This window comes from Lynx canadensis, chromosome D1 (genome assembly GCF_007474595.2).
Source record: "Lynx canadensis isolate LIC74 chromosome D1, mLynCan4.pri.v2, whole genome shotgun sequence".
NCBI lineage: Eukaryota > Metazoa > Chordata > Mammalia > Carnivora > Felidae > Lynx > Lynx canadensis.
Genome location: NC_044312.2, coordinates 65592899 through 65613440, shown reverse-complemented (window position 1 = coordinate 65613440; position 20542 = coordinate 65592899). Strand labels below are relative to the sequence as shown.

The window sequence follows — 20542 nt, the reverse complement described above, 5'->3', positions numbered from 1 at the left end:
TTTTTATCAGGACCATCCCAGAGTGGGATCTCAGTGGGAGTTATTGAACTGAGCACCTGCTCCGGCCTGGGGAACAAACTTTGGGACTTGCTGACAGGATTCAGGCAGACTTCCTCCCCTTTCTCCTCCCGTGTGACTCAGAGTATGGCCTTGAGGGAATACGGTGAGAATGTCATCTCCAGAGTTGGGGCAGTCACTGCATGGTGGTAGGATCCTGATGTCCACTGAGCCAACAAGGGCCCACCTTCATTGAACAGCCCGAGAATGGTGGATGGCCAACTTCTAGGCAGTTTCATTCAGAAGCAGGCTGGACACTTGTTTGGTAAAGACTAAGCATATTGGAAGCTGGGCTCTGTATAATCTTAATCTGTAAACAGGCTCACTTGATGTGGTCTACAGCCCATCTTGGTACCTCTGGGGCTATTTCCTGGACCCATAGGAACCTTCCCCAACTGGCCCCAACTTGGTTTTCTTCCTGATACTGATACTCTCAGAAGCCCTGCCACCAGAACATGCTGAGTTCAGAAATCTCTTGTCATCAAGGACTAATTAAAGATAGCCTTCCCTTGGGGCGCCTGGGTGGCGCAGTCGGTTAAGCGTCCGACTTCAGCCAGGTCACGATCTCGCGGTCCGTGAGTTCGAGCCCCGCGTCAGGCTCTGGGCTGATGGCTCAGAGCCTGGAGCCTGTTTCCGATTCTGTGTCTCCCTCTCTCTCTGCCCCTCCCCCGTTCATGCTCTGTCTCTCTCTGTCTCAAAAATAAATAAAACGTTGAAAAAAAATTAAAAAAAAAAAACATTTAAAGATAGCCTTCCCTCCCAAAGAGTCCTTGGGTACACTTGGCATCCCTCAGCATGACTGCTTACTGCTATATTACTGGAGAATGGCTCAGATCACTAAGCGAAGGGTTAGGTTGTATTCTTATAAAATAATACCAGAGGAAAGGGCACATAGTTTGATAGTTTGCATTTTAACTCTCACTTTCTGTCTATGTACACACCCACACACACACTTTAAATTTAAAACTTTCTTCTTTAAATTTTTTTCTTTAAATTTCTTTTTTTTTTTTTAATTTTTCTTTAAATTTCTCTTTCTATACCCTTAGTTCATACTCTTTGTTTCCTACTCACTTGTCTTATATATTTGTCTGTATGTGAGTATTTATGCTCCTCTGCTCCTTTGCATTCTCTCCCCTTTCTTCTCTCTTTCTCCTTTTATCTCTGTAAATGTTGGTTTTGGCCAGTCCCATGCTGCGGTGTTGGCATGCGCGCCTGTGCGGAGAGCAGATCTGGCTGCCTGCTGACAAGGCAGTGGTGTGAGTGTTGCGTTTCACAGTGTCTGCCTTCCCAGGGGCAAACCTGGGATTTTAGAATAAAGAGCAAGAGATGATCAGAGCAGAGTCTTAGATGTCTTTTAGCTGTGTTGTATTTACTTTTATATTTCTTTTATATTCCTGGAGCCATTTATGGTGTTCAAGCACTTTTGAAAAGTACATCATTTTAGCCACACAGCTAGTAGTAAGGATACTTAGAGCAAGTGTTTTTCCTGTTTTATGGATAAAGAATCTGAGGCACAGAGGATTTAGGTGACTTTTCCATGAGTACATCCAGGAAGTGATGGGACTAGGACCAGAGGAAACCCAGGTTTTTAGACTCTTAGTCTGTTATATGATTTTTGCCTTATGGGAGAGGTCTTTGGGAACTGACACCTGCCCTCTGGGCTGCACTGAGTGCTTTGTGTAACTTTTTGTATTGTTCTTCAGGTCATATATCAACAAGAGGGGGAGGCAGGGAAGTCTGTGCCTGTCCTGGGCAGGCAAAAGGAGACCTAAGTTTTAACCATTTATTTTTTATTCATTCATTTAGTCGTTCAACATAAACATTAATTCCTACTAAATTCTAGATGCATTACAAAGAATGGGGGATACGAAGATTAATAAGACTCTGTTACCACCTTCAACTAGGTCCATTCATTGTCTAGTAAGGGAGGCAAGTGAGGAAATAATATAGTCCAATAACATGTTACAAGTACCATAACAGACATTTTTCCAGGCTCAGTGGAGGCATCAAAACATAGCTGTCTCCACCTGGATGAAGGGGGTAGGATCAAGAGAGATTCCAGAGTGCAGCTACAGAGATATGTAAGTGACCAAGCCAGCATTCCAGGCAAAGGAAACAACGTGGGAAGCCTAGAAGCATGAAAAGCAAGGAGTTTGACGTGGGTAGGATACAGGATTGCATGTAAGAAAAGACTGTGAGATGACAAAGGAAAAAATAAATAGGGGAAAGGAGTTTGATGTGGGTAGGATACAGGATTGCATGTAAGAAAAAATAGTGAGATGACAGAGGAAAAATAAATAAGGACCAGATCATGAGGGGCCTTGACATCCATGTCAATGAATTTGCACTTCATTCTGTGGATAGTGGGGAGTGTCAAGCATGAGGAGTTTCCCTTACTAGAAAGATGTCAGAAGATAAGAGGATTGATGAGAACTGGGTTAAGGTTGAAGGCAGAGAGAGAGATTAAGAGATTGTTTCAATAGTCCCGGTGAAAGATCAGATCTGAAAGAAGGAAGTAGCAGCAGTGGGGATGATGAGGAAGGGGACATATCTGAGAGATGTGAAGGATGTAAAATTGGTAGGACTTAGTCATTATGTAGATCTGTGTGTTTGGGGAAGGAGCTGGGTACATATGGTTGAAGGAGCGGGAAACAAAGAACAAATCTGGATCTTTTCTCCCCTCTGTGGAATGAGTTGGAAAACATGAAAGCAGTAAAAGCCAATGGTGGAAGCATAAAGCAGCACAGGGATGAGAGAGACTACGTGAGAAGATACTCAGCCCAGGTAGATGAGAGTGAGAACAAAAGGGATTCTCCAGTCTAAGGGCAACCCTTCTAGATGGACATTGGATCCCCATCCCCTTTACTGCTTGCTTAAGGACATTGCTCCTGAATTTGCCTGCTTTCATCCTGCACCAACAGCTTTTCTCACCACAGTGAGTCTAGTCACCCTACGACATTATTACAGTATTGTTGATTACATTCCCTATGCTGTACTCTTCATCTCTGTGACTTATTTATTTTATAGCTGGAAGGTTGTACCTCTTAATCCCTTTCACCTATTTTGCCCATCCCCCCACCTCCCTCCCTTTTGGCAATGATTAGTTTGTTTTCTGTGTTTAAGGATTTGTTTGTTTGTTTAGATTCCATATATAAGTGTAGTCATGTGGTTTTTGTCTTTTTCTATCTTATTTCATTTAGTATAATACCTTATAGTTCATCCCTGCTGTCATAAATGGCAAGATCTCATTCTTTTTTATGGTTTAGTAATACTCCACTGTGTATTGGTATATGTGTGTGTGTACATCTTCATTATCCAGTCATCTGTTGATAAACACTTAGGTTGCTTTTGTATCTTGGCTATTGTGAGTAATGCTGCAATCAACATAGAAGTGCATACTTCTTTTTGAATTATTGCTTTCATTTTCTTTGGGTAAATACCCAGTAGTGGTATTACTACATCAGATGGCATTTCTATTTATTTTATTTTATTTTATTTTAGAGAGAGAGAGAGAGAGAAAGAGAGTGCACTAGCGGGGAAGGGGGGCAGAGAGAGAGAAAGAGAAGCCCAAGCAGACTCCACACTGAATGCAGAGCCTGATGCAGGGCTTAATCCCATGACCCTGGGGTTATTACCCAAGCCAAAATCAAGAATCAGGCACTCAACCAACTGAACTACCCATGCGCCCTTCTATTTTTATTTATTTATTTTTATTTATTTATTTTTTAATGTTTTATTTATTTTTGAGACAGAGACAGAGCAGGAACGGGGGAGGGTCAGAGAGAGAGGGAGACACAGAATCTGAAGCAGGCTCCAGGCTCTGAGCTGTCAGCACGGAGCCCAACGCGGGGCTTGAACTCACGGACCGTGAGATCATGACCTGAGCCGAAGTCGGACGCTTAACCAACTGAGCCATCCAGGCGCCCCTATTTTTGATCTCTTGAGGAACCTTGATACTGTTCTCCACAGTAGTTGTACCAATATACATTCCAACCAAAAGTATACAAGGGTTCCCTTTTTTCCATATGCTCGCCAGTGCTTGTTATTTCTTGTCTTTGTGATACTAGCCACTTTGGGGGGGCAAAGACTGATGGAAGCTGTTTCTATTCTTGGGATTACAGAACTAGCTCCATTTGTAGGGAGTGCTCAGAGGAGATTCTCAGAAGAGTGCCAGAGCCCCTAGTAAAGAGAATGAGATCCAAACATCAAGACCATGGAGATCCAAGACCAAGACCATCGAGACCAACAACTGCTCTATGGGGAAGTGGAGGAGAGGCACAGGGATGGAAGGTCCAGGGCAGTGGTTTTGCACTGGGATAGGGCAGGCCAATTATACACAAGGCTGGCCTTTCCCACCTGCATCATTTTACTGTTGCATTGTAGCAAACCACCCGAAAACGTAGTGGTTTAGAACAGTTTATTCTCACGTTTCTGTGCATTTACTGGGCAGTCCCTCCACTGGTTTCCTCTGGAGTCACTCATGTAGCCAAGTTCACTTGGATCCAAGATGACCTCACTCACGTGTTAGACTCACGTGTCAGGCTCACACTGAGGCGGGCTGTCGGCTGCAGGGGCCTCAGTTGCGCTCCTCTTGTCCTCTAAAAGACTAGACTGGCTTCCTTACATGACATTCTCAGGGTAGCATTCTAGGTATATAAAGGGGGCTTCTGCAAGGCCTCTTGAGGCCTCAGGTTTGGAACTTCACTTAATTTCTACTCCATTCTTTTGGTCAAAGCATATCACAAGATCAACCTAGATTTAAGGGGCAGAAAAATAGAATCCACCTTTTGATAGCATGAGCTGCAAAAGATTTACAGCCATTTTTAATTTACTTCCCTCCCCTTTCACCCCAGATGTTTAGAATCTAAGAACAAAGGTAAGCTCTTTGAAAAAGTTTGCCAAGCAATTGTTCTGAGTGCTGAGCCCCTCATTAATATTAGTTATTATCAGGCTAAGATTGATTGCTATGTGTTAGCCACTGAGCTCAACACTTGACATATATTGTCTCTATTCCTTACAATAATCCCCAGAGTTGTGTGCTTTTTTAACTTCCATTTTACAGATCAAGATACTAAGGTTTAAAGAGTTGAAGTTATTTGCTGAAAGTCATGTAACTTGGTAGTGGCTATGCTGAAATGTGAACCCTAAGGCTTTCTAATGTTCTTACCCTCTGTTGAGAACAACTGGCCTAGCATAACCATTAAGTGAAAAACTTAATACCAACGATAATTACAGTCATAGTGAGTTACAGTGTACGATATCAGCTCACATCCATAGTCTCATTTGCCCATTATGACAACCCAATGACGTAGTTGGATCGGTTTTGAGGGATTGAAACTGGAAGCTCAGAGTGGGCGGCTTTGCCCAAGGTCACATTCCTAAAAAGGTAGAATTAGAAACAGGGAGAGTTAAGTGAGAATGGCATGAAGGCAAGGGCTTATCTATATTGTTTACAAATTTATTCCTAGAACCCTGGAGTGAGTGATGAACCTGGAGATGCCTGGGCTCCAGGCCCCTTTTTTCATCCCAAGCTGATACAGCACTTGGGGCCTGGCCTGTGTGGGAGGCTGTGCAAGGAATACCTGTAGCTCTGGCCACAGCTCAGCAATGATACAGAGACCAGGACCTTTAAAGGCAAGGGTCAGTCTCTTCTCTATTTGATGATTCATGCAAGGAGGGAAACTAAACTTTAGTTACAGCAGGGTAGGCATTTAGGCATTGAGAGAATTTCTTGCTTTGTGGAGATTTCTCCATGCTGGAACTACTACGGGAAGTTAGGGAGCCATTTGCTGTGAAATCATGCTGGAATCAGACCAGAGATCCTTACCCTATTTCTTTCCCACCTGTGGGAACTGTGCCACACACATCTACTCCCCATAAGTACAGTGGCTTCATGGCCTGATGACTTCTCATCTTGGGAGTTTGAGGAGACGCATCTCTAAGGGAGCATATCAAAATGTCTGGAGCAATGAGGCATAATCAAAAGGCTTCCTAAGAGATTCTGAGTCTCATTAGATGCCTGTCATCTCCCACTAGATTTTAAACTTCATAAGGACATGAATTTTTGTCTCTTTTGTTTATTCTTTTTTTTTTAACGTTTTATTTATTTTTGAGACAGGGAGAGACAGAGCATGAACAGAGGAGGGTCAGAGAGAGGGAGACACAGAATCTGAAGCAGGCTCCAGGCTCTGAGCTGTCAGCACAGAGCCCGACGCGGGGCTCGAACTCACGGACCGCGAGATCATGACCTGAGCCGAAGTCGGCCGCTTAACCGACTGAGCCACCCAGGCACCCCTTTTGTTTATTCTTATATCTAGCACCTAGAGCAGAGCCTGGTCCATAGTAGATGCTCACTAAGTATTTGTTGAATGAAAAAACACAAATTAAAGTTGTTTTCTATTCAAGGCATCTTCTCCCACCTCCAATTGAGAATAGCTGAAACAGAATCCTTTGTGTAGTCCAGACTTTACTGGCTTACAGGGCTGGACTGATGGCCTTCTGTATCCATGGTTCTGTGAAATAAATGAGGGACTTCAGGCCTCCCTCGATTGTGAGTAGGTTGGGATCTCCCCAGGCTCAAGCTTGGCACATTGCCCTGCTGCTGCCTACTCTAGGGAGCGCTGAGGCTTATTCTTTTCACACGTCCTTACTGAGCAGAGTCTCTTTGGTCATTGGCTTGGCTGGGCACTGAATTTCTCTCATCTGTGCCCATGTACACGTGGGATGGCTCTTGTTTGACTTGCCCTTTTAAAAACAACTTAAGCATGTTGAGGTTTCCTGTTGATCGGGGGCAGCCAGAGGCTATGACCCAACAGGGAATTGTCGGCCAATCCCTGACTCACCCAAGCTACGGTTTTCTGTGTGTGAGCAAGCAGTGACAGCAGGCTGGCTTGAGGGCAGCTGGCTGCCTTCCTGTGGATGGCATGGGACTCTGGAGCCTGTGAGGCTACTGCCCGGCTTTAAGGCCCATGGTGTTAGGGTCAGGTAGGCCTTTGTAGCATGTGGCGTTGGCAAAAACCCTGCTGTCTTTGAACTAAAATTGTTTGAGAAGAAGGCTGGAAGTTGACAGTGAACTAAAAAGATAGTCCTCTCATGGTTCTTGTCAGTAAGCTCACCTTTACCTTTTTGTTTCTTTATTTGTCCTTCATTCCCTGAGCACCTTACAGATACTGAGGATGTGTCCTTCCACCTGGAAGAAATCGTGGTCTAGTAGGGGAGAGGTCTAGAGGTCTTGAGGGGGAAGAGGTCCCTGATCCTTATAAATGCACTGTTTGAGACAGGGCTGTGCCCAGTGCTGTGAGGGTTCCTGCCGAGTTATGTCCTGGAGCCTAGGCAGTTGACAAAGATGGCAGAGGCCACTGCTTCGTCTTCAGAGGGGGCCACATCATATACCGTGAATTCCTGTCCTGGCTTCCCTCCTCACTAGCTGAGGGGCCTTGGATGAGATATTTAGCCTTTCTGGGCTTCAGTGTTTTTCATTTGTAAAATGAAGATCATAATAAACAATAATTATTATATAGAGTTTTTGTGAAGACTAAATGAGTTAACAGTATGTATTATTTAGAACTATTCCTCATATCTGATAAGATCTATGTGTGGATTTAGAGCTAGAAGTGGCCAGTGCTTGTTTGAAGGGATGCCACCGCTGGAAGGTAGAGCTGCCTGAGGAGCTGGCCTCCTTTCCCCATGGGCGTCCTCACTGACAGGGCCAAGAGGACTCTTTCTTGAGAGACCCTTCTGATCCTTTTGAGACCTTCAGAGATCTGAATTCTGGTCAGGACTCAAGCTGAGCTGCATATGTTGTGGTGGTAACAGAAGTCTCAGGGGAGACAGGGCTTTGTTAAAGAGACAGATCAAAGCGCTTGGGTGTATATTTGGGGCAGTGCAGGAAGTAGTGTGCTGGAGATGCTTTCTAGTAGCTCCTGAGAACTGATCACTAGCATTTCTTCCCAATGTCACATTCAGTGAGGTCATGTTGGTAGCTTAAAATCAGCCACAATAGGAATATTTATACCATGGAAGTTGGCAAACATTACAGATCTGTGCTTTGTCTTTCAGAGGGCCGATTGCTAAATATTTTGCAGACACCGCTGGCCTTACTGTGCTCTAGTTGGCAGATGTAGATTCTGGGGATCCTCTCACCTGACACAGAGCTGGCTTCTGCTCCAGATGGTACTCAGGGTCTCTGGGCTTGAACTGGGCAGAGAGACCCATTGAGTTTGGCCTGCTGTGGATAAGGAGCTGTTCCTTTCCTTGAGGATGGCTTTGGAGGTGTATTACTTGAATAGAGTACTTTGAGCTTGAACGTCCTGTAGGAAAGAGTTACTTAGCTCTCTACAAATGTAACACCGTACCTCTGGTTGTCGGGCCACTCACTGCCATTTTCTCTTCTTTTCCTTTTGTTTTTGTTTTTGTTTTTGTTGGTTTTAGGTCTCAGTCAGTCTCTCCACCTCCAGTTCTCTCCCCACCAAGGAGTCCCATCTACCCATTCAGTGATAGTGAAACGTCAGCCTGCAGGTACCCAAGCCGCTCCAGCTCCCGGCTGCTCCTCAAGGACTGGCACCCCCGTGATCTTTCACCCCCAAATCCTCAAGCTCATTCCCCAGACACTTCACCACCCATCTGTCCTCTCAAGGCCACCAACTTCAGTTATTTGGACAGAAGCCCTTCAGTGTGCAAGAGAGAGGACCAGAAGGAGAATGTCCAAGGGGCATCCCAGGATGTAGAGGGAGTAGCTGCTTGCCTCCCCCTTGCCCAGAGCACCCCATCCCTGGGGCCGGGAACCGGCTCACGGAGCTCCTTTCTGAACCGCACTGGCAACCGTGCCCATAGCCTGGGCATCCGGGAGAAGATCTCAGCATGGGAGGGTCGCCGAGAGGCTTCGCCCAGGATGAGCATGTGTGGGGAGAAGCGGGAGGGCTCTGGGGGCGAGTGGGCAGTCAGTGAAGGCTGTCCCAGCGTGGCGCCATCCCCCTGCAGCTCAGAAAAAACCTTCGATTTCAAGGGCCTCCGGAGGATGAGCAGGACCTTCTCAGAGTGTTCCTACCCTGAGACCGAGGAGGAGGGAGAGGCGCTCCCTGTCCGGGACTCTTTCTACCGGCTAGAGAGACGGGCAGGCCGGAGTGAGCCCAGTGCCTTCCTCAGGGGGCATGGCAGTAGGAAAGAGAGCTCAGCAGTGCTGAGTCGGATCCAGAAAATTGAACAGGCCCTGAAGGAGCAGCCAGGCCGGGGACTCCCCCAGCTCCCCAGCAGCTGCTACAGTGTAGACCGAGGGAAAAGGAAGACTGGGACCTTGGGAACCTTGGAGGAACTGACAGGGAGCACGAGTGTGAGCACTGGCAACCGGGCAGGAGGAGTGGCTGGAGTTGGGGGGGAGGCAGGCCCACCCCTGGAGAGAGAAGGCAGTAGCTCCACTAAGCCAGGGACCCCGGGAAATAGCCTGAGCTCCCAGCTGCTGCCATCAAAGAGCTCCCTTGATCCCGCTGTGAACCCTGTTCCCAAACCCAAGCGCACCTTTGAATATGAGGCTGACAAGAATCCCAAGAGTAAGCCAAGCAATGGTCTACCTCCTTCGCCCACACCTGCTGCTCCACCCCCCCTGCCCTCCACCCCAGCCCCACCAGTCACCCGGAGACCCAAGAAGGACACGCGTGGTCACCGCAAGTCCCAGAGCAGGTAACGAATGTTCCTCCAGTGTCTTCACAGCCGGGTACTGTGGCTTTCTTTTCGATGGAAGATGTGAAAGCAGACTGTAGTTGTGGGTCACAGTCAGAAGTGCTTCATGGATCCTGAAGCAGTGAGTAATTGTCAGGTGGTGACATCAATTAGGTGAAAAAGAAATTGTTCTGCTCTTTCAGGATAAGGATACATAAACGTGAGTGGGAGGATGAAAATGCTTCTTCCAAATGCTGTCTACTGAAGGTGTGGGCTGGATTTGGCCTTGGGGGGAGAGTTGGGCTACGTCTTGAGCCCTGTTGGAACTGCCTTGGTCCTTGTGGGAAAGGTAGGACCACCTTACTTTTAGATAGAATGGGCAGTCCTTTGAGGAACGTAGGATCTTAGTCTCATGACTACCTGAAATGCCAGCATTAGAAACTTATTTCCTTGAGGGAATCATTATCTGAATACTGCATGTTGCCATTAACATAGTAGCATCAATACATTTAAGATGATTTTCTCTCTCCTGAGGGCTGCCTGGCCATTTAGGGATCCTGGGCCTTTAGGAAGAGGAGATCCTTGGATTGTGAAAGGGGAGACTGATGGAAAATGTGTCAAAGAATATTTTACTGGTTTTTTGGCCATGTTCAAGAAAGGCCTGTCCTGACACTGTCATTAGCTTCCTGCTCAGTCTCAGCATTCTTGACCCTGGACTACCTGGGCTGTCTCCACAATTATAAGTGACTGACTGGGCACTGGAGCTGCTAGGGTTGTGAAAGTTGACAGACACCTTATTCTCTGAATTGGGGTAGGCGGGAGCCCGCCTCCTTAGAAAGGCCTGTCTCTTTCTCCCTCACTGCCTTTCTCTTCTAACCCAAAGTCAGATGGCATTTGGGCTTATTTTACTTCTCGGGGTTCTTCAGTTGGGTCTAATACTTCAGGCTACACCCAGCATATCATTCAGGGATACCATCATATAGATAACTGCTCAGCCATGAGAGGAAGACATCAGAAAGTTTCAGGTGCATGGGCCAGAAGAGCCCTGGGTAATCCTATGTTTTGGCTTACCCCAACATGCTTACTGGCTCTCAAGACTTTAACAGCCTGCCAGGAGTGTTTGCTTTGTTCTGATTTATCCATTTCTATAAATACCCATCTAGAGCCTGCCATGCACTAAACCTTGTACTGGATAAGGGGACACAGGGTCAAATAAGATACGGTTCTTCTATTCTTCCATTCTTGATGTGGTACAGGAGGTAGATCACAGATAAATCCTAGATGCTCTATGTGACACGATCCATGTCAGTGTAGGATGCTACAGAGACCCAGAGGAAGAGGCAGCTAAATTAGACAGGGGAGTGCGGGAAGCCTCCTTATAGAGGGAGTTGTTGAGCTAAATTTAGAAGAACAAAAAAGCAGTTAGCTAGGTGGAAAAGGGGATGTGGGAGAGTATATCAGCCCGAAGGTTTAACACATACTCCTGTACATGTTACATTTATATATAATATATACACACACATATACCATATATGGTGGAGTCACTTCACATAATAATTAACATAGCAAATTAAAAAATCTGTGCTCTTGGAAAAAAAGAGAGACCATTCAAAAAGTATAAGTTCTTTTATTTGCCTATTCACACAGTGGCATATTCCCTGGAGGAGCATGAGATGGTAAGTTTGTTTCGGTTGTGTCAGGCATGATTCTTATATTTAACAATTTTTTATTTAAAAAATATCAACCAAGTATTTCTTTTGGTATTCAACCAAAAAAAAAAAAAGAAAGAAAGAAATCTGTTAAAAATAAATCTGTGGAGAAACTGACTATATTAGTCTTAATTAAAGACAGTGTGTGTTGGTCTTCAATGTGGTATCTTCCTGAGGGATTTTCAAGGGTAATTTGGCTGAACATGATTTGTATATCTGTATATTTGAGAACTATCTGCAAAAGATGTTGACCTCACAGTATATATGTTAATGAAAGCTTGATCTCAGACAGCCAGTATCTGTGAGCCAACATTCAGGAACTACTGCACTTAATCATTGGATATTTAACTGGGTCAGAAGTCTAGGTCAGAGACAGACTTGGGAGCCATCATAGTAGGAATGGTAGATATAGCAATGGCCATCAGTATTTGGCTCCCAGAGAGCACAGAGTGAGAGAAAGAATCCTGAAGACAGAACTCTGAGAGACTCTGGCATTTAAAAGGCAAGTGGAAAAGGTATATCCCTCACATGAACCTGAAAACTAATTGCCAAAGAAGCTGTTGACTGTGTCATGGAGGTGAAGGGAGGAGGGTGCTGGTGTAGAGTGTTCAGCTGTGTCAAGTGCTACAGAATAGCTAGGCAAACTGAGAACAGAATGTGGCTTTTAGGACACCTTTAGTCCTTGACTTGCACCCCAAGACTCTGAGAAGTTGTTCATTAAACAAGAGAGAAAGGCTGAAATATCTAATGGTAACCAAAAGAAGAGGGAGGTGTTAATTAATGGGAGGAGGTCTTCAGTCAGTATCTTTCCTTTCTCTCCCCCCCCCCCCCCCCCGGAGTCTGCTGGGACCTGCCTTGGAGAGGGAGAGGACGCAGCTAGGGTCAAGTCTTAGATAACGGAGGAGAGGAGTAGAGAGTACTGTGGGCTCAAGCTGTCTGAGGAGCTAACAAGCCGTGGTTTTGAAATTCTGTAGTAGAGGCGATGGCTATTTGCAGTATGGAAAGGAGCAGCTGACTAGCTCAAGGGAAGCTGGGTCTTGGAAGTAGCTTCTGGCTGCAAATTGCCCTCCTTGTTCCACCTCAAAAGTGGTATGATTTGTTTGGAGGTCTCAGCCCTTCCTCTTCTAACGATGCACCTATCACCACTTGATTCCCTGACCCCCAAACAGCCCTGGGCATCACCCATCCACTGTTGAGCCCTTACTACCTGTTCAGAGCAGGAGCGCTTGCTAGGATGCGGGCATAATGGAGGCTCCAGAGGCTGAACAGGCACTCCATTCTGTGGTACTGGCAGATACTTTGCAAGGATGATAGGCTCTGGGGCTTGGAGGCCCAGGTTAAAAGCTCAGACCCTGGAGTCAGACAGCCTCAGTGAGTCTGGCCACTTGTCACACTTCATCTCCCTGAGCCTCCATCTCCTCATTCATAAAATGGCACAATAGCTAGTAGCAGCATTGTGAAGATTAATGAGGTCCATGTGCAAGGTGTTTGACATAGCATCTGACACATCGCACCCTTTTTAGCTGTGGGATTTGTTAACTGGTATGATTAGCAGGCACTGAGGCTGGGGTCTCTCAGACCATTTATCTCCTCATTTGAATGGTAAGTTTGGATCCACCTTGATACATTGCTTGGTAGCTGGTTTGTGAGGAGCACCTCTGGTCTTTGCTGTTGCCCATGGCCATTCCCCCAATGAGGCGGTTGGAATCTAGTTCTGCTGAAATGACCCATGCTCTTGTTATCCACAGAAAATCCTTTGAGTTTGAGGATGCATCCAGTCTCCAGTCCCTGTACCCCTCTTCTCCCACTGAGAATGGTACTGAGAGCCAACCCAAGTTTGGATCCAAAAGCACTTTAGAAGAAAATGCCTATGAAGATATTGTGGGTAAGCTGTGGTAGAGGTGGCGGGCTGGTTTATCTCTGGGGGCTGCAGAACAGGAACAGGAGGGACACTCCCAGGTTCCACTTCATTCACTGGGGGCAGACATGGCCCAGCTTCTGGAACTTCTCAAGAAAATGGGCATCAGGGGAAGCATCTTGGAAAAGACTGAGCAGCTAAGAGATTAAAGCCTGACCTTGAATGAACTGAAACTGAAAGGGCTTCTGGGACCACAGTAAGGGGAAAACCATATCATTCCTTTTATTTTCAGAAGGCTTCCTTAGCTGTGTGTCCTTCCTTAGCTGTGTAATCTTAGGCAAATCACGTTTCTGAGGCCTGTTTCCTCTTATAAAGTGATGATGATGATACGTTAATAACAACAACAATAATAATAATAATAATAATAATACCTCAAAGGATTATTGTTAGGATTCAATGAGATAAAATGTATATCAGAGTACCTAGCACAGTGCCTGGTCCTTAATATGTATCTCTTCTACTTTCTCTTAAAGTAAATGGTGTCAAGAAAGCATCTGGGATTTTATTCTGCTTGCATCCTAACAAGTTTAGCCTTCCCTGGCTTCACAGATGCTGGCCGAAGACACAAGACTCTTGGATCACAGTCAAAGGACATTATTACTCATGGCACAGCAGGCAGCACATGGGTCCCCTTGCTCCCAGGTCCCATGAGGCAGTGTGGAGGAGGTCCAGGTTGAAACTGCACTTACAAGTGGGTCTGTGTGCCAGGAGGAACTTCAGGCTGAAGGAATCCCAATCTTTCCAGGGGGTGGCTAGCAAACATGCCCAACCTTTGCCCCACAAGGAGGTCTTGTTTTTATTATTCTGGCCAGGAAACAAACCTGCCTCTGCCCTGGAGGAAGACACTATCTCTACCTTCTGAGGTTGTTTGCTATACATCTTTGAAAAGACAGTCTGGATGGGTCCTTCCCCTTGCTCAAAAGTCAGAAATGTAGGGGCGCCTGGGTGGCGCAGTCGGTTAAGCGTCCGGCTTCAGCCAGGTCACGATCTCGCGGTCCGTGAGTTCGAGCCCCGCGTCGGGCTCTGGGCTGATGGCTCAGAGCCTGGAGCCTGTTTCCGATTCTGTGTCTCCCTCTCTCTCTGCCCCTCCCCCGTTCATGCTCTGTCTCTCTCTGTCCCAAAAATAAATAAACGTTGAAAAAAAAAATAAAAAAAAAAAAAGTCAGAAATGTAAAATACCATGGAGAATTGTCCTTCAACAACTGGGAGGACTTGGTGTTGGCAAACTTGTGTTCCAGGGTCAACAAAAAACCGGTAGTCTAGGCTGCGTTGGGTTTATTTTGGGCTTTCATTTGAATCCTGGTCTCATTCTCTTTAGTGGGGCTTCAGTTTTGTTGGAGTAAAGTATGTGTGAGTGTCACTCAAGAGAAGCAGTGTGCTTGTGCACTTGACCCCTCCTCTCTCATCTCTGGCTCTGTCTCATCTCTGTGTTAGGCCTTGAGGCTGGAGACCCTTGAAAGTTCTTAGTTAACATATTAGAGAGAAAAACGGCCCTAATGGAGAACCCTCCAGATTCTCCTAAGACTAGAGAATCTTAGGAAGAGGGGATCGTCTATTCCCTCATTTGATCTTTGCCACCAGTTTCATAGTTTTCTCCTGATAACTTGCTGGGCCAGCATTTCTGGGGAAATAGCAGCAGTGCTTGGATCCACATAGGCACTGCTTCCCCAGGAGCAGAATATATAGTATATAGCCATCCAAAATTAGGTCATAACAGGAATACTGTGGGATTGAGGTCCCTAGAATAGCAAAAGGGTTTAGGGAGGGAGGCCTTTTCTCTTAACCCTGGGAAAAAGCATTGTACATATAGTCACCCAGAGTTGAGGTCAAGACCTGTGGGGATCAGCTCCATATCCCCATCTTCCTCCCCACTCCAGTTTCAGGATACATTTCTGTTTCCTCTAGCTTAGAAGAAACCAGAATGTGTTATTGCTGCCCAGGGCCCTCCAGAGCACCCAGTGTGGCTGCTGCAGTGGGCCAAGGAGGCTATGGTTCTTAACCCCACTCCCCCAGTAGACCAGGCACTGCCCACACTGTGATCCTCTTCTCTGAGAAGGCTTTGCAGCCCTTCTGTGCTGTCCTGTCATTTCAGGCGGGGAAATGTTTTGTATCAGCTGAACTGAAATAAGAGAAAGGGATGCTTCAACCATCTCTCCCTGTGCAGAGTTCCATGTTCCAAGGCTCTGTCTGGGCTTGTTTGGGGACCATATCTGGTGGTACAGGGGGAGATGAGAATCTGAGGGGCACTGTCCTAGGAAACAGAACTGTTCTCTGGGCCTTCTTAGGTCAGGTTAGGGAGAAGAGGGAGAGAGAGGCAAGTATGTCTGGGTCTCAGTCTCTTCACTTAGTAGAGGGGACTTACTGCCACTTTGGGATGTTGTATGAGGAGGCAAAGAAATATAGGAGCAGCTTGGATGCTTCTTGAATGTGTGAGTTAGAGCTGGGGGTAAGGGCTGGTATGGGATGAGGTTGGAATTAGGGTGTATTCCTTAGCTGCTCACTTGGCTTCTGGATCTTTGGAGCATTATGCAGAGAGTACGGGAGGAGTACTCAGGAAAGTGTTAGAGGGAAGGCAGGGGAGTGACCCAGACACCTGGGTTTTGCTTCTGCTTTGTGGGGTGTGGGTGTAGTTAGTTCAGTGCCCTGGATATGGCTTCCTCCTTTGTATCCCCCACAACAGTGCTGTCTGAATTTCTAGACTTGACCAGGGAGGCTAGAGGGAAGTACAAGAGAGAATATCTCTCTCAGATTCTGGTTGATTTATCCCCTTCTCCTTCCCGGGAGACAGGCCCAAGAATTTGGACTCCCCCAGAGGCTTCACCAGGGCCTTTGTTGCTGAACTCTGAATGTCAGTTTCACTTTTGCCTGGGATTGACCAGTGCTTAGGACTTCCCAGGAGCCTTCTCTCTGTTCTTGGCCCAGCCTGTGCTCTATGAGGTTAAGGTCGTTTCTGGTTCTGTTTGGATTAACGAACTCTTATGTTGCCTTGCTTGCACAGTGACAGACAAAGCTTTGTTTTGGGTGTGTGATAATGGGGCCGGCGGGGGGCAGGGAGCACCCACGTTAAGTCTCCATCTTGGGGACCAGTTGATTGGATTGGAGTTTCTGGTCTGTTAGAGGTTGAGTATCAATTGGCCCAGAAACTAACATGTCTTCTCTGTAAGCAGTGGACTTGAATGAGGGGCCTCAGGGAATTTGCTGGCCTCCTGCCCACACCAGGCATGATGCCTGGGGACCTGAGGTGGGATATTCCAAAACAGGCTGAGGTTTATCCTGCTAATTTGCAATAGAGGGGTTCAAAAATAAAGTTACTGTCTTTTTGCTTTCTGGGGCTGTTAATTCTCGCCTGTCCAATTTGACATCTGCCCCTGAAGATGCTGCTATTCTACAAAGCCTTATAATCATTTGCATTTTGAGCCTGACACTTAAAAATGCACCCAAGGAAGCAGCTTGTTAGGGAGTTATGTGGAGTGGCCTCGGCGCCTGACCAGGGAGCCTGGACTGCATTCCTGCAGAGGTTCCCACTCCCATCAGCTAGTTGGGCTTGAGGGAGAGTTTCCAGGAACTTGAACGGGATGGGAGCTGGGGACAGAGCCAGTTAGCCTGACTGCAAAGCGTTTTGAACCTCTGTTCTTTCTGCCTTCTTCTCTTATTTGTCCCCAGGCAGGAAGGTAGTAAGGAACATAGGACACCTAACAGCATTGAGGCTGCAACCCAGAGTGTGTTGTGGGGGATTTGGGCCTTTATCCTGGCCCTCTCTCCACCTTGGGAAGGAGGGGAAGAAGCTGAGAACCAGGAGAAACAGCTGGTTCAAACCGGGAGAGGTTTTGACAGGGAAGCTGTAGACTGGGCCCTAATCAGGGTGTGGTCAGGAAGCTTAGGATTGTGTTGGGAGAAATTCTCAGTGCCTGTGCATATTCACACACATTTTGTCCCTAACTGGTTCTTCCAGTGTGTGTGTGTGTGTGTGTGTGTGTGTGTGTGTGTGTGTGTTGAGTGAGTACTGTTTGGTACATGTGGTTAATGACCAAAGTTGCTGTGGGGAGAAATGGGGACAGGGCTGGGTGGGTGGGGGTGGGTTTCTTCCTTTGAGAGGATCAGTGTGATAAGTTTGGTCTCTGACAAGCCCCTTTGAAACAGTGCAAAGCAGAAATTCTTGGCGATGCCCTTGTTCCATATCTCATCAGCAAAGCTGGGAAGGGCTGAGACCTCTGGCTTCCCCAGCTGGGCTTGATGTGATGGGGCTGCTCAGGTCCAGGCTTCTGGGGAAGAGGGCCTACCTCTTTTCCCACTCCTAGGGCATTGTGGTGCGGACCACCCTTGAGGAAGCTGTGTGAGTGGGAATGCAGGTAAAAGTCTGGTGTCTACCAGGCTTCCTGTCTCCCACCCATGCCCCTGCTAAATCTTTCCCATACTCACTCAGCTGTAGCTTCTCCAGCCTTGCTGTTGTCTTGTTTCCCCAGAGGGAGTTCGGAGCCCTTTTCCCCAACCCTCCTCCTCTCCCAATTCTGAGCCATTGCTTCAGGGTTAATTTTCTCTTGGCAGGTTCAGGTGTGGTTCTACTCAGGGCCTGCTTGGTCTCTGCATATTCCCATCCCCTGGGCACCCTTAGTCCCTGGAAAAAATGACTGGGGGTATGTCCCCTGAGACAGTTCCAAAACAGTGGCCAGAAACAGTCTTGGAAGTCAAGAGTAGCAGGTGAACTAGGGCTGTGAAGGCCCAGCTAAGGGTGGGGAGGCAGGGCTTGGGCCAGCAGTCGTTTCCTGGAGAAGGGATTAGTGGCCTGCTTATATCAGAGAGGATTTTAAGCATTGCTGAAGAAGAAAGAAGCTGGTGTTAAGGCTGGGAAGACAGGAGGGGCATTGAGGCTTTCCTGAAATTTTGTTTCCAGAGGCAGTACTAGTATTGAGACCCTGGTGTTCCCAACTGTTTTCTTGTCACTGATGTGTATCAACATTGTACTTCTATTACTTCCCTGGACCTCAGTCCCTTATATCTATTTCTGAGAGCTTTGGATTTTATATCAGTTTTCAAGGCTCTGATTCTTGGGGAAGAAAGAAGGAAGAGAAGGAAGGTGAGAGGGAGAAGAAAGGAATGAGGGAAGGATGGAGGAAAGAGGGTTTGTGTTGGGAGTCATGTCATGGCACTCAGAATCTATTAGGAAGTTTAGAAACATCTGTCTAAAGCAGTTGTTCTTAATGGGGCAGGGGAGTAATTTCAACCATCCACCCATCCTTCCTTCCTTCCTTCCTTCCTTCCTTCCTTCCCTCCCTCCCTCCCTCCCTCCCTCCTTCGTTCCATACATTCATCCATCCATTCACCCATCCGTGCATTTATCCATCTGCTCAGGGGACATTTGAGAGTGTCTGGAGACATTTCTGGTTATTACAACAGAGGTGGTGCTACTGTCATCTAGTGGATTGAGGCCAGGGTTGCTGCTGAACATCCTACAAATGCACAGGAAAGGCTACCACCACAACAAGAATTTCCCAGCCCCAAATGTCAGTAGTTTGGAGAAACTCTGATCTAAAGGACTTGAGAGACAAGGTCATCCTGTTGGTTTGAGGGATGATGATAAGGACTTTGGCTGGTCATCCAGGTCAAGGCAGTTTGGATTTGATGAGCTTGGAATAAATGTTCTTCCTGCCCCCATCTGAGCAGTGATGCTCTGGTCCTGTTTCCCACTATCAGGAAGATTGTGTCCTGGCATTCTTGATTCCTTGATCCACCCACCTCATCAATACAGAATATATTTTGGAGGGAGACCAAGAAGTACTGAGTCTCTCCTGACTCCTCTCTAAGTGCCTAGAGTAGGGTAGGCTGGATGCCAGGTTTGATACTTGGCTTCTTGAGGCAGGGTTGCTGGGCCAGCTCTGCTTAGTCAGGACTCTGGAATGGAGACAAGTCATATTCATAGCATGACTGTGTTACAGGAAAACTCCGCTCAATTGCTGGGGACTCTGCGTGGTGCTCGGAATCACTTCATCCAGTCCCAAATCCTTTCTTGACCCATTCTTGACTCAAGTTCAAGAGATTCGCGTTGCTCCCATGGCACCCTTCCTTCACATCTCTTCCCTCCCCCTACCTCTGTTGAATGCATTTCCTAAATTCATTGTGGTTTTTCATGATAATAATAAATAGATCCCCCAGTCTGGGGGATTTGAGGGGGGTAACTGTAGATTCCCCCAGTTTGGGGGAAACTGAGAATTCTGTAAGCATATAGGGATTACTTTTTCTTTTGTGTTCCATCCTAGGAAAGCTTACACTGTCAGTGGCCTTGTTTCTAATCATATGGCTCTTTATTCTGCCTGCTCCCTGAGAAGTGGTATTTGAACTCCTCCCGGGTGTGAGGCACATCCAGGCATCTGCAGGGCTCAGCAGTCACTAGGCTCCATTCTGGTGCTGACCAGGGAAAAGAGGAGTGAGGCCTGTTCTCTTCATGTATGCTACCCCCAGCACAGCCTAATGCTGGTCACTGGTGCGTAGGTCCCACGTCCCAGACAGGGGCATTGATGTGGCAGGGAGGATATGGAAAGACAAGGAAAAGAGGAGCAGAGGGCTGTATTCACTCACAGTGCCCACAGATCCATTGCAGGCTTGAGCCAGGACTGACCTGGCTCATGATGTTATTGGAGTGTAGCAACGTCCAGGTATGGTTGTAGGGAAAGAGGTAGGCAGGTATGGCTATGGGTAGGAGTTGCTTTTATGGGCAGGGACTGTGCTGTCAACTTCCCGAGGTTTGCTTGTAGTGACAGTACAGTGCCTACTGCCAGGGTTTTAAGAATTGGTTCTGAAAAGCAAAAACTCCCCACCCTCACCCCTAGGCCCAGGCTGCGGTCAGGCCTTTCACACCTCCCTATGTCATAGCAGGAGGGCTTATTCCAAAAGGGGAGTGAAGATCAATCTGTTTTTCCAGGTCAGCAGTAGAGGAATTAGAGTGACACTGTAATGAGAGCAGTACGTTGAGCAGATCGTTACCGAAATCTCACTACTTGACTGACAGTGTTCTGGTGTGGGGGTTATCTGTGGACGGGATGGTAGACCTGCCCTGAAAGAGCGGTGCATGGTAGAGTGATTGAGAGGGAAGCCTGGGAGCGCCTTGCTCCTTATAGTTCATCAGTGTTCCTCCATGCCCATCCCACAGAGTGGTCTTCAGGGAGCATTGCTAATGGGACAGCCTGGTGACCTCTGAAAGCCTTTCCTA

General features: G+C 47.0%; 1 protein-coding gene across 4 annotated transcripts in view; it reads left to right on the top strand.

Annotated features, from left to right (window-relative positions):
* DENND2B (DENN domain containing 2B) overlaps window positions 1–20542 on the top strand; it is a 158359-nt gene that overhangs the window by 115303 nt on the left and 22514 nt on the right. For 3 of the 4 annotated variants that reach the window (XM_030332095.1, XM_030332094.2, XM_030332096.1), the window contains 2 exons: window positions 8488–9732; window positions 13169–13305. In XM_030332095.1, the coding sequence (XP_030187955.1) occupies window positions 8488–9732; window positions 13169–13305 (1382 nt within the window). The remainder of the gene's footprint in view (window positions 1–8487; window positions 9733–13168; window positions 13306–20542) is intronic. The other variant, XM_030332097.2, reaches the window with a different exon arrangement.